This window comes from Musca vetustissima, unplaced genomic scaffold (genome assembly GCF_032173495.1).
Source record: "Musca vetustissima isolate MV318-11 ecotype Yass unplaced genomic scaffold, APGP_CSIRO_Mvet_v1 utg10700, whole genome shotgun sequence".
Lineage (NCBI taxonomy): Eukaryota > Metazoa > Arthropoda > Insecta > Diptera > Muscidae > Musca > Musca vetustissima.
In genome coordinates, this window is record NW_026876745.1 from 100,964 (window position 1) to 118,499 (window position 17,536).

The 17,536-nt window shown below is 37.8% G+C and overlaps 1 protein-coding gene across 1 annotated transcript in view; it reads right to left on the bottom strand.

Annotated features, from left to right (window-relative positions):
* Positions 1–512: 512 nt before the first annotated feature.
* The window catches only part of LOC133321306 (serine-rich adhesin for platelets-like), a gene marked incomplete at its 5' end in the record, with an annotated part of 47,079 nt that continues 30,055 nt past the window's right edge, over positions 513–17,536 (bottom strand). Inside the window, 10 exon segments of the mRNA XM_061530398.1 lie at positions 513–599; positions 1,004–1,139; positions 1,209–1,650; positions 1,732–1,913; positions 1,986–2,686; positions 2,857–3,600; positions 6,726–6,807; positions 13,868–13,983; positions 14,054–14,970; positions 15,052–16,348. Of these exon segments, the coding sequence (XP_061386382.1) occupies positions 513–599; positions 1,004–1,139; positions 1,209–1,650; positions 1,732–1,913; positions 1,986–2,686; positions 2,857–3,600; positions 6,726–6,807; positions 13,868–13,983; positions 14,054–14,970; positions 15,052–16,348 (4,704 nt within the window).

Consider the following 17,536-nt stretch of genomic DNA (forward strand, 5'->3'; position numbering starts at 1 on the left):
AGATAACAATGCACTTGATTTTCTCAAAATACTGGGTCCCATGTTTTTGTTTCTTTTATATCTATGTGAGATCTAAGCTTTGAAGCTCTTAATTTATTATTAATTTTTTCTTCGGCAGGAAAATTCTCTTCCTCCTCTCTGTAAAGCAACATAATTGACAATTAATATTTATTTATTCTGCTTCTTCTTCTCATTTTTGACTATCATAAAAAGGACAAAAATTGGTGTATCTCTTATTTTTTTGGATTTGTTTTTCTTCGTCTTTACATTCAAAGCCTTAATCTAATAGTAAATCAGTTCGTTTTACATTCGACAAAAAATACGAAAATTACCTTTTTTGCTACATCTCTACCACATTTTTTAGTTGAACTATGCTTTTTGGAATACGAATAAATCGAAATAAAATATTGGCCGGGATTTGAACATCACAAAAGTTTGCTGTTTTATTTGCTTTTGCTGCTAAAGCTGCAGAACCAAAATGTCAAAGGTGCTGTGCCGGGGATACAGTGACTTTAAGATGCCACTAGTTCGGAAACCGAATTAGAACGTCGTCGTTTTGTAATTTGTTTCCAAAGGCGGCGATTCAATGACGGTTTGTCCTGGAAATAATGGAAAATAAAGAGGAAATTAGTTTATTTTACGTTGGGCACCATTTAAAAATAATAAGAAAAAATCGATGCTTTAATGTGGACTTTAGAAAAATGTTTTTAAAACTCTTCTCCTTGAGGTAGACTTTAGAAAAATATTTTTTAAACTCTTCTCCTTGAGGTAGACTTTAAAAACTATTTTAAAATATTCAAGCCTTAAGGTAAGCATTAAAAATATTTTTTTTTTAAATCCATGGCAGGCCTTATGTCAGTCCTTTAAAATCTATTTTTAAAAAATCCAGCCCTTATGGCAGGCCTTTAAAATCTATTTTTAAAATAATCCAGACCGGTGGTCGATGTTTTGCAAATTGTTGCCCCACGTTGGGCGCCACATTTTTTGGTTATTGCTTACTTACATTATCCTTGCGTGGCGACATCGGTGCCTGCTTGGCGTGCTGAGGCGTGCTACTAGAATTGGAATCATTAAGCGAGGTTTGTGAGTTATTGGCGCTCGGGGGTATTTCAGAATTGCGACGTTTAATAAAATTTATTCTGCAAGAGATTTTTTTTTTCAAATTAGCATTTATTTTTGTGACCCTTCTCAATTTTTTTCTCACTCACAATTTATTTGCCTTGCCCGTTTCCATTAGAGCGGTCTCATCACGACTTATTTTACGTTGTCGACTCTGGCTCTTCTTCGAGCTACTGCCCGCCTCTTCACTCACACCGGCCATCGAAGTAGTACTCGTCGTCCTCATCAGAGGATTGTTCAATGAATTGCTGGCGGTCGCTGTTGTTGTTGTTGTGGAGGCCATGATTTTCGTTGACGTCATCATCGTCGTCGTCATCGTCTTGACTCGTGAGCCACTCCTCAATTGAGACATGCAGTATATCTTCTCGCGTCTCGCTAAGATTTCGAGATCGCTTAGCTTGCTGTCGTCTTTGCTGTTTGCGTCGCTGGCGTTCACGTCTCGATTTCGATCCGCAAATGCAAAACTGCTCCATGTATTTCGATTTGGCTGCAGGTGTTGTTGAACGTCGCCGACACGTACCGAACCAGCGAAGGGCATTGACGAGACGGCCGCTGTCGTTGTCGGACTGGGCGCCGTTATGCCGGTGCAGGTGGTGGTGTTGGTGGCCGCATGACCGTTGTTGGTGCTGCTGTTGAGATGAGGTCGTGGCCTGCGATTCACTGTGGGCGTATCCATCTTCGAGTTTCGCTGTTGAGAGTACGATATGACAGCCTCTTTTGGTTGAACCCGATTCATGGCCGAGCGATTCAATAAATCTCTGCCCGTCAGACGATGAAATGTTGAGAGGTCGTGCCTGGGAAGACCAAAAAATAAATAAAAAAATTAAAAGAACCCTTCCAACCCTTCCCTTTTGCAAATCACTTACACCAGAATAGTTGTTAGATCTGGCCCAGGATCGTAACTTATCAAATCTTCGTCGCCCATTATATCCTGATTGAGGGCCAAACGCATCTCTAGGCGAGGACTTAAGGCCGAGCCAACTACTGCGGGCTGTGCACAAGTCGATGTGGAATCGTTTTCGGGTTCGTCCTGTGGTCGTCGCTGCATCTCCATTTGCAGTTGCTGATCCAAATCTCGTGATGTCGGGGTTTGTGTCGTTGCCACCTGTTTGCGTTCGGGTTTCATGGGACATTTCCCCTTCATCTTCGAAGCTGTTGTTGATGATGTGCAGTGTGGTCGATTGGTTTTGCAGCTGCTGCTGTTGTCCATTAGACTGAGCAGTGAGGTCTCGATTATTGTTGATGATAGTCGTTGTTGCGGTTCCAGAGGCTGTTGTGGCTGTGGTGGCCCGGTTGGGGGTTTCATTGAGTCGCACATGCTCCTGTTTGTGGGTTTTGCGGAATAATTTCTGATAACATCCTCTACGTTGGTAGTTTTCGGTGTCGCTGTCGTCATATTCATCGACGTCGTGTTCGTGGTGGTTGTCGTTGTCGTGATCTTCGTGTGTTGCGGTCCGACTATATTTGCCGTGGGTATAGCAGGGCTGGCGTCGTAAGCCGCGCCTTCTTTGGCACCCACGGAAGAGCCAGTGTCAGCAAAAGCGCCAGATTTTCGTTGAGGTTGGAGCTAAGGGTAAGAAAAATGAGAGAGGAATGAGGAGAGAGCAAGATTTTATAAAAAAAAAAAATTTTGTAGGACCTTCTATATGTCAAGATTTTTAAAAATATTTTTTCAAGGACCTTCCATAGGCCAGGAATTTTAAAAATAATTTTTATTCATCTTCAAAAAGAACTCACCACTTTTGCTGCCGCTATTTTTGTATCCGCTCCACTTGTCTTGAGATTTGTTTGAGTCAATAAGAGACGACGTGGCGGCGGTGGAGGTGGTATAAATTTCGCTGGTCGTGGCACAATTTTCACTTCGTTCTTCGGCTCCGCCGGCATTGTTGTTTTGACGTCTTTCTCGCTCGCGGTAGTGACGTTCGCGCTGCTGATTGTTGTAGATGCCGACGAGGCTACCCGATTCGGTGTTGTCCGTGTTGTTGAGGCCATCGTAGTAGAGGTCTCCATTGCCGGCGTTGTCATGGCTGCGGTGGCTGTTGTTGTTGCTGTCATCATCGTTACTGTAGTCGTCGACGTCGTCATCATCTTCGTCGAGCAGGTTGCGACTTCGACTGCTGCTGTAACGCTGTCGGCTGTTGTAGCCATCGTCGTAGCCATTATTGTTGTAGCCTCGTTGCTGATCATAGGCCGATCCAAGAGGTACTCGCAAGATGAGGCCTTCAGTACTGCTGGAGGTAAAACGTTTACTTGACCAACTGGTGTTGTAGTCAAGGGTCGAGGACCCAAAATTGTGGTTTGCAGCTGTGGCTGTAGCCGTTCCTCCGTTGAGGTCAAATCCTCGTCCTCCTCCTCGTAATCCGCTGTATTCACATGATCCTCCATCTCCTCCTCCTCCCCCTCGTCCTCCGCTTCCTCCTCCTCGCTGGAACTTCCAGCTTCCGAATCCTCTAAATAGTGGCCATTTGTCGTTGTTTCCCCCTACCAATTTTTTTGAAATAGAATTCAACTAATCAATTCTGGTTTAAAGCAAGCGACTTTTTATAGAATCGTTTAGGCGGGTGGGTGATCGGTCCCAGGCGGGCTGTTGAGGACCTGGGTTGCAGAAGCGTGGTGTAGTTTAATTTTGTTTTGGGAGCAGTGTTGCCGTTAGGGTGAGAATAGAATACATTTTGTTGGGTAGTAATGCCATGAAGATGTGATGTTTTGATTTCCCTGGTGTCAGAATGATGGGCTGTGGCTTGAAATCAAACCCAAAAAACGATACCATTTAACGTGGAGTATTCCTGGGTAACTGAAGAAAATACTTTTTGGGGAAAAACTTGATCCCGTAGGTAGTTGGATGGATTTTCGGATCTTGAGGTCTGATGATTCCTGTTTAAACAAATTTTTGCGGCGTCAGGGAAAAGGACGGTGACATGGAAAGAGAATTTTGTGGGATCCAAGACCGGGCTATATTTAACGAGGAATATTCCTTGGTAACCGAAAAATTTGGGGAACAATTGGTTACGTGTATGGCTGGATGCATTTTCATATCCTGAAGCGTAATGCTTTCTTTTGAAATATGTTTTCAGGCATCAGGGAGAAATACTGTGGTTTGGAATCAAATCTTTGCAGGACCCGGAAAATGGTTCCATTTAACATGGAATATTCTGAAGAAAATATTTTTTACGGAGAAAAATTGGTCCCATAGATAGTTAGATGGATTTTCAACCTCTGAGACCTGATGATTCCTGTATAAACAATTTTTGAGGTGTTTGATGAACGGGCTCTGGCTTGAAAACAAACCTTTACAGGGCCCGGAAATAGTTTCATTGAACGAGGAAAATTATTTTTTGAGGGGGAAAATTGGTCTTATGCTGGGATGGGTGGATTTTTTGATACGGAGGTCTAATACTTCCTGTTTAAATTGAGGAGTGTGAGGAGTCAGGGTGAAGAGCTGTTTCGAGAAAAAAAACGTTTGCTGGATCGGAAAATTTTTTACATTTGACGAGGAATATTCCTAGTTAACTAAAGACATCTCATTTTTGAGAGAAAAATTGGTCCAATAGGTAGTTAGATGGATTTTCAGCTCCTGCGGCCTGATGATTCCTCTTAACGTTCTTCTGCGTCTTCAGGGAGAAGTTATGTGTTTTGAAAATAACCCATTATAGGATCGGGAAAAAGGTTCCATTTGACGCGGATTATTCTTGGGTAACTGAAAATAATATTTCTGACGGAAAAAATTGGTCCCATGGTTTGATGGGTGAATTATAAGATCGTGATGTTTGATGATTCCGTTGTACATATTTTTTGAAATATATAAATAATTTATTTATAGGGGGAATTGGTCCCATGGATGGCTGGGAGGATTTTAAGAACCTGAGGTCTGATGATTCCTGTTGAAATATTTCTGAGGAGTCAGGGACAAGTGCGGTTGCGTGGAAGTAAAGCTTTACAGGACCCGGAAAAGTGTTTTATTTAACGTGGAATATTCCTGGATAACTGAAAATAATTTATTTATTGGGAAAAAATGGTCCCATGGATGGCTGGGTGGATTGGAGGAACCTGAGGTCTGATGATTCCTGTTGAAATATTTCTGAGGAGTAAGGGAGACGTGCTGTTGCGTAGAAGTAAAGTTTTGCAGGGCCCGGAAAAGGTTTGCATATAATGTAGAATATTCCTGGGTAACTGAAGATAACTTATTTTTGGGGGGGGGGGGGGGGGGAATTTGGTCCCATGGATGGCATGGTGCATTTTAAGAACCTCAGGTCTGATGATTCCTGATGAAATATTTCTGAGGAGTCAGGGAGAAGTGCTGTTGCGTGGAAGTAAAGCTTTGCAGAGCCCGGAAAAGGGTTGAGTTTAACGTGGAATATTCCTGGGTAGCAGAAGATGACTTATTTTTGGAAAAAGTTTGGTTCCTAGGATGGCTGGGTGGATTTTAAGAACCTGAGATCTGATGATTCCTGTTGATATATTTTTTAAGGTGTCAGGGGGACAGGGCTGTGGCTTTGTAACAAACCTTTGCAAGACCCAAAAATAATTCTATTTGATGCGGAATATTCCTTGTTAAGTGAAGACAATTAATTTTTGGGAGAAAATTGTTCCCATAGGTAGTTAGGTAGATTTTCGTATCCTGAGGTCTGATGATTCCTATTTACATATTTTTGAGGTAATGAACATTTATTTGATAAGTGTTTGCATAGTTGGGATCCCTGGATTCTATATTTTTTCCTTATGAGCTCTGAGTACTGGACCAAGTGTCTGGAAGATTGGTGAGTGGATTCTCCGATCCTGAGGATCCAGGGCCTTGAGATAAATTTGTTTTGGTTGGTTGAATATTATTTTTGTATGTAAAAAACAATCCCAATTGGCAACACTACTTCTGTCCGGGTATAGTTTTTTTGTGTGTGTATTTGAATTTTATGGTTTGTTTGTAATTCATAGTGCCAAACATAGATGGCGCTGCATCAGTTGCCTTTAATGTGTACAACTTTGCAGTATTGAACGTTTTGCTAGAGTTTCACTAATTTAACTACAACTTTCTATTGATTTATGGGTGGGTGAGTGAGACACGAATGAACGGAACGACATACAGTAACACATAGAACAAGCAAAGTAAGAAATAGTTTACACGCACACAATTAAAGAAAATGGTACAATTACAAACACATAGATGGCAGCGTATGAGAAAAAAATGTTATTTTTCAAAAAATAATTTTATTTTTCAAAAATTGTGTTCGTTTTATTGTTGTGGATGACATGGCGATGATGAAATGGTTGAATGACATTTTGGCATGAAAGAATAAAAATAATGAAAAAGAACAATAAGAGAAAAAATATATTATGAGAAGAAGTATAAAAAAATTAATTGTGATGAGTGCAAATAAGATTGAAGAGAAAAAATGTTCCCAATTAACCTCTCTGTGCTTTGAAAATAAAATTAAATTTTTATGATTAGCATGATGATTGCCTTGATTTAAAAAAATCCCAAAATAATTAAAATAAATTTAAAAAAAAAAGTTTCTAGAAAATTTCTTGCTTTTGTTGCAGTTTTATTTTCATTTTTTGTTGTTGTTATTGTTGCTTGTTGTTGACATGCAATTTTTGTAATGGTGACCCACCTTTTTCAATTCTTCACTTTCCTGTTGCGTTTTCTCTTCATCACTTTCCGTTTCCTCCTCGAACAATGGTTCTAGGCGACGTCTATTGGTGGGGTGTGTGTGTGGGTGGTTTTAAATATTTTTTTAATTTGTTTTTTCAATATTAGAAAATTTTGTGTTGTTGTGGATGATATGAAGATGGCGATGATGTTGATGATATCGATAAATTGTGGTCCGATGATTTCAACAAAAGTCGATGAAATTTTACATAAAAAAATAAATTAAAAGAAATTTTTGATGGTAAAGAAATTTGAATTAAACTACTTTTTAGATATATTTTGAAAAATAATTTTATACTATATATATTTTTTCTATACAATAAATGAGTGTGAAAAAATTGTCTATCTAATCTAATCTAAAAGCTTTGTTTTTATTGAAGATTGAAAAAAACCTAAATGTTTGACTTGATACACTGAGAGACCCATACACAAATATGGATTTTTTTATAGAAAAATTATTCATAGCCATTTATTTAACCCTTCAAATTGTACGAATTCTGCCATCAGCATTATTTTTGATTCTAGTAAAAATAAATATAGAGAATAATTTAAAATTATTTTTCTGTCGATTTTGCATTTGGTTTTCTTGATATTTGATCTTATTTGTTCAAAATACTTTGAACAGAATTTTATGTTACAGAAGATTTGATCGTTGGAGTGTTTTAGGATAAGAGTCTAAAATTCCACATGCAACGCCGATAAGGCGTTGAGATTTTATGACGCACACGATGGGAAAACTCTCCCAGAGCAAATTCTATTATTAGAACAAATAGTTTATTGATAAGTATTTTGTGTTTGAGATTAGGCTAAGCAAGTGTTGTTTAAGTAGAACCTAAGGATAAATATTTTTAAAATAAAATTAGTGCCTCACAAACACTCAACTAGAACAATCGGGGTCACCGTGTCGTGTCTTAATTTGTTATACAGATGAGCAGCGGCTGTCAGTATATTTTTAATATTTTTGGTCCTTCGAGGTAAGAGACTCAGTTGAATCAGCGATTTGCTTTGAAATGAGGAGCTCAAGTATTGTGATTTTCTGTTCTACGAAGTGAACAGTTTTTATTAAAAAATAAAATGGAGTTAGATTTTTTCATAGAGTCTTGGGAAAAAAGAGTTGATGAGAAGTAGAGAACGAGAACGATGTACAGGCGGTTAAATCGAGAAGCACAGGAGTTAAACGCCACATGTGCATATTTAAAGGAAAGAATACCCTTCCGGCCAGAAGGTATACTAAAGGAATGGGTTAAAGTTATTAAAGAGAAGTTGGCTGAACTGAAGCAACTTGAATCCGAAATCAAGAATGAAAATACAACTGCAGCTCTAGAGCAGGTGACCCAAAAATGTGAAACCATTGTAATGGAAGTTGATGAAATCAAGAGGAATTATTTGGAGTTCTATTGTCCGATTTACACCAAGAACATGAGAATTTATGATTTCGCATTAGAGGAAATATACAATGAAGCTGGTTATGTGATTAGCCGATGCGATGACATAAAAAATGAAATGACTACAATGTCAATAAAGAAAGCCCTAACGGAGATGGAATATCTGAAGGCTTCATATATGGAGATCAGAAAGTTCATTGCAAAATTTTAAAATGTGGAATTTTCTGAAGATATGTTCTCCGAATTGAACCGTATGGCAGATATATACTCTGATGTAAAGGAGAAGCTGCATAATAAGCTGGAATCTTCCAACGACATTTTGGTCCCCTCGGCAAGCCCTCACTGCAGAGGGAATTTAGTTACAGAAGGCAGTGATGGAGACAGTCCATTGGAGAAAAACATTTGGAGTTATATTGTCCGATCTACGGCAATAACATGAGAATTTATGATTTTGCATTAGAAGGAATATATAATAAAGCTGATTATGTGATTAGCCGATGCGATGACATAAAAAAATGAAATGACTACAATGTCAATAAAGAAAGCCCTAACGGAGATGGAATATCTGAAGGCTTCATATATGGAGATCAGAAAGTTGATTCCAAAAGTTTCAAATGTGGAATTTTCTGAAGATATGTTCTCCGAATTGAACAGTATGGCGGATATATACTCTGATGTAAAGGAGGAGCTGCATAATAAGCTGGAATCTTCCAATGACATTTTGGTGCCCCCGGCAAGCCCTCACTGCGGAGGGAATTTAGTTACAGAAGGCATTGATGGAGACAGTCCACTGGAGAAAAAACATGAGTTAGAAATAGATGACTACGAAAAGCAGAAGCAAGAAGAAACCCAGCAGTTTACCGAGGCAGAATTTGTGGGCCAGCTTAACAAAAAGGAAGATAGTGGAACGGATCTTAGGAAACAGGAAAAAGAAGTCGATTACCCTGAAGATGAAGAAAGCAACGTAGAAGAAAATTGTGATGTTGTTCTCCTGGATGTGGATGCCAAGCAAGAAGTGACGCTTGGGTTTAAACAGGAATACAGTTCACTAATCTCCGAAGGTAATTTACATTGTGTTGTATTTAATCACTTCTCCAAATTTAGAAAAACAGAAGAAGAAAGCCTCAAGCTAGTCGAAGGTGTGCATTGTCGCGGGAAGAAACCTCCGGCCAACGAAGAGTGGAGAAAGAAATTTCCTAAGAAAAACGATGGCTGGATAATGAAAGCTGTAGACGAAGCTGGAGGAAATTCTGATCGAGACTCTATTAAAAAAATTGGCTGCGAAGATTCTTGGGTGCCGTCAAGTAGAGTTTAGTTTTTCTTAATTTCAGTTTATACGATAAGATTTTATATTTTTAATTTTTAAACATGTCGCCTATGGATAAATGCCCAGTATTGATAATACTTGTTAGTATGTATGATAGAATAATTCCGATCACATTGCTTTAGATTTATATAAGAATGTATGAGTAGATTTAAGAAAACACCACAAGGGATCAATCTATTTAAAAATAAAATAAATAAAATAAATGTTCAAAATGCTTTGAACAGAAATTTAATTTGTCAGCCCTTCTTGCCAGTCGTCAGCATGTTCAAAATACTTTGAACAGAATTTTATGTTACAGAAGATTTGATCGTTGGAGTGTTTTAAGATAAGAGTCTAAAATCCCACATTGTGGAAAAAATTTGGAGCTCAAAGGGTTAAAAAGAAAATAGTTAGTGAATTTTATTATAAAAAATAATTCTAATTATGAAATTGAAAGAAAAATTGTAGATATATTGGTAAATTATATATGGAAAGATCGCCGCACATTGTGCGTTAGCTAGTCACTGCATTAGAATGCATTGGAGTATTTGTTGCGCATGTTTTTTAGTCGATGTAGGTGTAATGTATGTCTAGTCTTATATTTATAGTTTAAGGTTTAGAGTTAAGAGATACATATTAATAAAATCAGTTTCCGATTCATACTCCAAACCTAAATTCAAAATCTTTTGTATTTTTAACAATTTTTTTTTTTTGGCTGAAAATAAATCTTTTTTAAATATTTTTATTGAAAAAAAACTAAAAATTATGAAAAATATCTCAATTCTTTTAAACCTAGGTCAAACCTTTCATTGACGAATTTCGAAAATAAATGATCTTAATTTCTATAATTTTTTTAAAAAAATATTTTGCATCAAGTCAAATATTCTATTCTAAGCTATCTAATCTAAAAATATTCAGTTTTTTCTCTAAAAAAATATGTATCCAACTAAGATGATATTGAATGAAATGACATGATTTTATCAACAGTTTTAGAATGAATTACAACAATAAAAAATATTAACCTGTAAAAACTACAGAAGATAAAAATAGAGCGAAATATATATGTTTAACGCGTTGGTAGAAGAAAAAAAAATAGAACAAGAGAAATATATATTTACGATTTTTATATAAGTTTTACCACAAAGTTATATATAGACTATAGACTAACTAACATATTTTCTAGAACCTTAACTACTTGGGAAATTTAAACAAGTGGAGTTATATTTTCAAATTATAGGAATATTTAAAATATTTGAATTTTTTGAAGAAACATATTTTTAGAAATTATTAAAAATGTTTCAAAGTAATCAAAAAATGAAAAAATATGGTTTTTAATTTCTTAAAAAAAGTATTTAAATAAAAAATTAATAAATACTAAAAAATATTAAAAACTCCATTAAATAATTATTTTTTTTACTAAAAAATATCTTGATTTTTAAACCAGTAAGAAAAGTAGTAAAGTCGGACTGGGACGACTATCTCCACCACTTTGGGGATATTCTACATATGTATCCTAACAGAAGTCGCCTTTTCAAAGGAACATTGACATGAAATTGAACGAACTTAAATATCCGATCGATCTTTATCTATAAGTAAACCGAATTACATCAATTCCAACACATGCCATTCTGCAACCCATTCCATACTTTGTAAATAGATTTAAAGCTATCTTTACACACGCTATTTGGTATGCTTCACTGTTTAAAATGTATCAATCAGGCTTCCATTGATTATTTGGTGTACAATCAACATGAACAGGTCGAATTTATATATGGAGGCTATGCTATATCTAAATCTGAACCGATTTCAAGGAAACTTGCTAGATATATATAAATCTCAAACTCTGCACACGTCATTCTAGACCTAATTCAGTACTCTATGCCAAATTTCGGGCAAATCGAATCGAATGGTGCACCATTTACGTAAAATCGGACGAAAATATATATGGGAGCTATATCTAAAACTGAACTGATTATCACGAAACTTGACATACATCATTCTAGACTCAATTCAGTACGCTATGCCAAATTTCGTGCAAGTCGAAAGATATATAGGGACTATGGTGCACCAGTTACATAAAATCGGACGATAATATATATTGAAGCTTTATCTAAATCTGGACCGATTTTCACGAAACTTGGCATACATCACTCTAGGCTCAATTCAGTACGTTATGTCAAATTTCGTGCAAATCGAAAGTAATATAGGGACATTGGTACACCATTTACATTAAATCGGACAAAAAAATATATATGGGAGCTATATCTATATCTGAACCGATTTGCACAAAACTTTGCACACATCATTCTAGACCAAATTCAATACGCCATGCCAAATTTCTTCCAAATCGAAACATATATAGGGACTTTGTGGCGCCATTTACAAAAAATCGGAGGAAAATATATATGGGAGCTATATCTAAATCTAAACCGATTTTCACGAAACTTAACACACATCATTCTAGGCCCAATTAAATACGCTGTGCCAAATTTCGTGCAAATCGAAAGATATATAAGGTCTTTGGTACACCATTTACATTAAATCGGTCGAACATATATATGGGAACTATATCTAAATCTGAACCGATTTTTGCTAATTTCAATAGGGTTTGTCCTTTGGCCAAAAAAACGAGCTGTGCCAAATTTCATCCAATTCGGATCATAAATGCGACATGTACCTTGTTTACGATTTAACATGGACAGACAGACGGAAGGGCGGATGGACGGACATGCATAAATTGACTTAGAAAGTGATTCTATGCATATTCTCAAAAGGAACCATGTGTCTATCTCGTTTCCTTTTGCCTGTTACAAACATGTGCACAAAGACATAATACCCTGTACCACAGGGTGGTGAAGGGTATAAAAATGTTGAATAAATGTTTATACCCTATACAACTATGTTGTCAGGGTATTACAGGTTTGTGCAGTTCCAAGAGTTTGCAACGCCGCGAAATATTGGTCCTAGACCCACCTTTAAGGCGACTCAGCTAGTCATATCTCGACTAGCTGTGTCGATCTAGACATGTGTGTCCATCCGTCCATCTGTCCATTATAATTTGTAAACACGATACAGGCCTCAGTTATGAACCAATCTTCATGAAATTTTGCATGTAGGTTGGGCTCTGGCCAATGAAGACTCCTATTGTTTTTGGTAATGGTCGGTTAATATTTAGGGGATGAAATGGACCAAATACTTAATTTTTGTCGGGTTTTCTGGTCGCTCCAGAGGCTGCAATTATGGTCCAAACATCGCGAATTTTTACATGGAGAAGGGGATTGGGCCAAAGAATAAGCATGCCTGTTTTGATAAAGATCTTTCAATATTTAGCGGGTCAAATTGATCCTGACTTTTGTGTGAAAAATTATAAAATTTGTATTCTATAGCGCATATGTTTACCCTGAAGGACATAGACCCGAAAAGTTGATAGTATGTTCAAGAGGAGTGGTTGACCTTTAAATTGATACCAATTATATTGTCGTTTGTACTCGGATGTGGGAGTTACACTTAAATATTTACAGGTGTTTACGTATTCAGATATTATTTAGTAACCCATTACCTTACTGGAGGGCGAAAATATAGCGCAGATCGCCTTGAAATGTTCCGTGAGGTTCGAGTTATGGTCAAGGGCAACGCCTATAATTTTCGGTGATGATCAGATACTAATATTGGGATGAAGTAGACCGAAAACTTAATTGTTTATGTTTTTTTCGAGTCGACAATTTAAAGCCGAACATCACAACAGAAACCACGGAGAAGGGAGTCTGGGCAAGTAATTAGAAGGGCTGTACTAAATATTAGTAATATTTATGGACCTCCAGTCGGTCAAGAGGGTGCATATATCAAATATTGTCAAACTCAGAATATAGAGCCACAGAAAGTTAGAGTTCCGTGGTATTTGTCTAGGGTCCGTCCGACTATACTGCCCGTCCGACTATACTGCCCGTCCGACTATACTGCTCCGCTCACTGGTTTTTATATATATTTTTTTAATTTTTTATAGGTTCAATTTTAAGATTTATTACTAAAAAAATAATATTTATAATAAAACAATAATTTTCAAATTGTAATAAAACTGTAATTTTTTACTAAAAAATTAATAATTCTTTTTTTATTTTTCATAGTTCTTAAAAAAATGTTTTAAATAAATATATTTTTTTTAAATTCAAAAATAAGTTTTTTTTATTTAAAAATTTATTTTTAAAATTAAAAAATCATAATTGCTAAAAAATCTATTTTTTATAAGTTAAATTTTTTTAAACCCCTTTTGTTTGAAAAATTTTAAGAGATCTAAATTTTTTTATAAAAAAAACTAATTTTTTATATTTTTTTTTAAATATTTGAAGGCATTTGTGTGGGTGTTTTTCTATTTTCTTTGTTTTTAAATCGCTCACTAAAAAATAATAAACTTACCGTGGCAAGAGACCCCTAATACTGCTGGCAGACATTGGTGGTGCCATTAATAGCTCATCCATCATTAGCTCCGTGTCATCATCATCATTTAGCGAATTACTGGATTTTGTGGGGGACTAAATGTTCGGAAATTAAAAAAAAAATATTAGGTTAGGTCCATATTTTAATAATTTGGGGAATCCCTACCGAATGTGTATTTTCCGAATTGGCCATGTGCATATCATCATTATCTCCCCCACTGGTCGGAGTACCCCACACCTCTTCGCCCGATGTGGCTCCCGAAGTGCATTCATCCATTTGTTCCTCAGGATCAGAGGTCAATGCCGGTCCCGCACTATCTGGCTGTTCCTGATTCCATCTACCCAAATATTTGTCAATGAATGCTCGCGACTCTTCGAAAAAGGACATTTTCCCCGAGACAAATGTTGAGGCACGACTTGTCCAGGCATTGGAGGTGTTAGAGTTATTCGCCGAGCTTAAAATGGAACCACTTGCCTCTTCCGAGGAATAAATGGCCTTAGTTACCACACGTATTTCATTATCCAGTTCTATGTTATCGGCTCGGGCCTTATCCATTAGTTCATCATCATCCTCATCATCATCGATGGCCATGTCATTATCATCGGCATCGATGTCGTCGTCATCATCCTCATCATCGTCGTAATCATTTTCCAGCCGATCCTCTGAGGGTAACTTTTCCAAACTGGACATGGTCCCATAACGCCTCAGAGTGTTGGACATGGGCCTATAGGGTGGTTCCTCATCCAGGGGAGATTCATCGCATGAATCTTCCGGGATGTTTTCGATAATGGCCTGATGTCGTGGTATATTGCTGATCAGGAGATTTGAGGTATTCGTAGGGCTGTGGGTGGAGCTCATATTGGAACTGTTATCCCAAACATTTGTGGAGGTTTTGGTTAGCACAGAATCGGGAGTGGCAGGTACTATGGCAATTGTGGGTACAAAATTTCCAGGTTCTCCACCAGCATAACCGATGTGCGTGTTTTGGGTGGGTGTGGGCAGGGGAGCTGTGGGTGTGGTCATATTTAAAAGTTTGGCTGTGGGTGTCAATTGGGCCAGGCCAATTAACATCAGGGAGAGGTCATCATCATCCTCGTCTTGATCATTCTTCGGAGGATTTTTTTGTTTTCCCGCCACTGTAGTTTGATCTTCTTCATCTTTCCGATTCCCCGGTCCTTGATTGCAAGTACAACGACAAAAACGATGTGGATCTTCGGAAATGTCTTCAGAGGTTGTCTCCTGGGTCTTTGGCATTTTGGGAGATTGTTTGGGGGATTCCAATAATTTACAGGTCTTCAGCTCCACCTCCTCGGGACTTAGAGTGGTATTGGCGAAGTCCTCAGGTCTGCAATTACAATTGCAGGCCACAAATTGTTTGGATTTTGTCGAACTACTGGCGGATCTATCCGATTTGGGTGTGGAGGGGGTTTTTGGCGATTTCGTTGGGGTTTTGGGGGAGCGTGGACACTTCTCAGGGCTTTCGTTGATTTTCACCACTTTCGGAACCTTCTCTTCCTCCTGCTGCTGGCAATTATTTACAAATTTTCTGGGTGGTGGCTGAGGCTTGGCTGAAATCTCCCCCTCCCTTTCCTCTCCCTCACAATGACCATTTGTCATTAAACCTACCCCCACCTCATTATTTTCCTCCTCCTCTAAAATTCGTAAATGATGGATCCTTCCGGTGAGTTGCTGGCCACCGGCGATTCCGTTGATCTCACTGTCGGTGGTGGTGTCCTGATTTGTGGAGGTTGTGGCATTCGCCTCCAATTGGGTACTGCTAATACTGGTGGTGCTGGTGGTGGAACTGGTGGCTGAACTGGTCGTAGAACTGCTGGTGGCTTCGTTGTGATTGTTATGGGCCGTTTTATGCTCGCCAGCCGTTGCAGGTGGGCCGGCAAACCCAGTGTCGCCCTCGTCCATTGCGGTCTCTGAGGGACAATAATTATCATCGGTTAGCAGCTGGGCGACATCACTTTCCGTATCGTCGCGATTACTACTGCGACTACTGGGATGAGGCTCATGATTGTGATGCTTCGTTCCGGGTTTCTCTCCCGTCACCGTACCCCCACCCGATGATATGCTCGTTACACTACTCGCCCGACTGGCAACACTACTCGTGGTCGTTGTTCCGCCATTACCATTTAATTTACAACAACGATGTGGCGATGATTGGCTATGTTGGACTTTAAGGGAATTACAAACTAAGGAGGATTTTTGCAGGGAATTGGGTGAAAGGGGACAACTGTTAGGGGGTGGCATGTTCGATGTTTGTTCTCTAGCCTCGGCAGGATCTTTGTCGCGGTTTTCTTCCGTCTGCTGTTCCTGCTGATGATGATCATGATGCGATTCAGTGTTTGAATGATGGTCTAAGGCATTTTTGGGAGTTTTTTGACAATTTTTATGACAATGACGACACACGGCTAATTTGTCTAAAATAATGGGACTTGAACGAACCGTAATCTAAATGAAGAGAGAAAATGTTTAAATGAGAGTGGGATGAATGGGGAACATAGCAATAATAGTAATAACTTCAAATATTAGATCCCTACAAAATCCACGCCTACAATTAGGCCTTGAAAAGTAAAAAAATCCACGCCTAAAGGTAGGCTTTGAAAAATCAATTTTTAAAAACCCACTCCTTAATTTAAGCTTTGAAAATTTAATTTTTAAAAATCCTCTCCTAAAAGTAGGCCTCGAAAAAAAATATCCTAAAAGCAGGCTTGGAAATTTTAATTTTTAAAGTAAGCCTCCTAAAAGTAGGCATACGAAAAATAAAAGATCGGACAAAAATATATATGGGAGCCATATCTAAATCTGAACCGATTTTCACGAAACTTAGCACACATAATTCTAGAGTTGATTCAGTACGCTTTGGAGCACCATTGACCTTATATCGGACGAAAATATATATGGGAGCTATATTTAAATTTGAACCGATTTTTACGAAATTTTACACAAATCGTTCCAGACTTAATTCAGTACGCTATGCCAAATTTCGTGCAAATCGAAGGGTATATAGGGACTTTGGTGCCTCGTTTGCCTTAAATCGGACGAAAATATATATGGGAGCTATATATAAATCTGACCCGATTTTCTCGAAACTTGACACAAGACATTCTAGACCCAATTCAGTACTCTATGCCAAATTTCGTGCAAATCGAAAGATATATAGGGACTTTGGTGCACTATTTATTTAAAATCGGACGAAAATATATATGGGAGCTATATGTTAATCTGAACCGATACCAACAAAACATTGCACACATCAATCTGGACCTATTTCAGTACTCTGTGTTAAATTTTATTTCATTCGGACCAATATTAGGATTTTGGTGCACCACTTACCTAAAATCGGACGAAAATATATATGGGAGCTATATCTAAATCTGAACCGATTTTCACGAAATTTAACACACATCGTTCTAGACTTAATTCAGTACGCTATGCCAAATTTCGTGCAAATCGAAGGATATATAGGGACTTTGGTGCCCCGTTTGCCTTAAATAGGACGAAAATGTATATGGGAGCTGTATCTAAATTCCGAACACACATCGTTCCAGTCTCAATTCAGTATCCTATACCAAATTTCGTGCAAATCGAAATATATATAGGAATTTTGGTGCCCCATTTACCTTAAATCAGACAAAA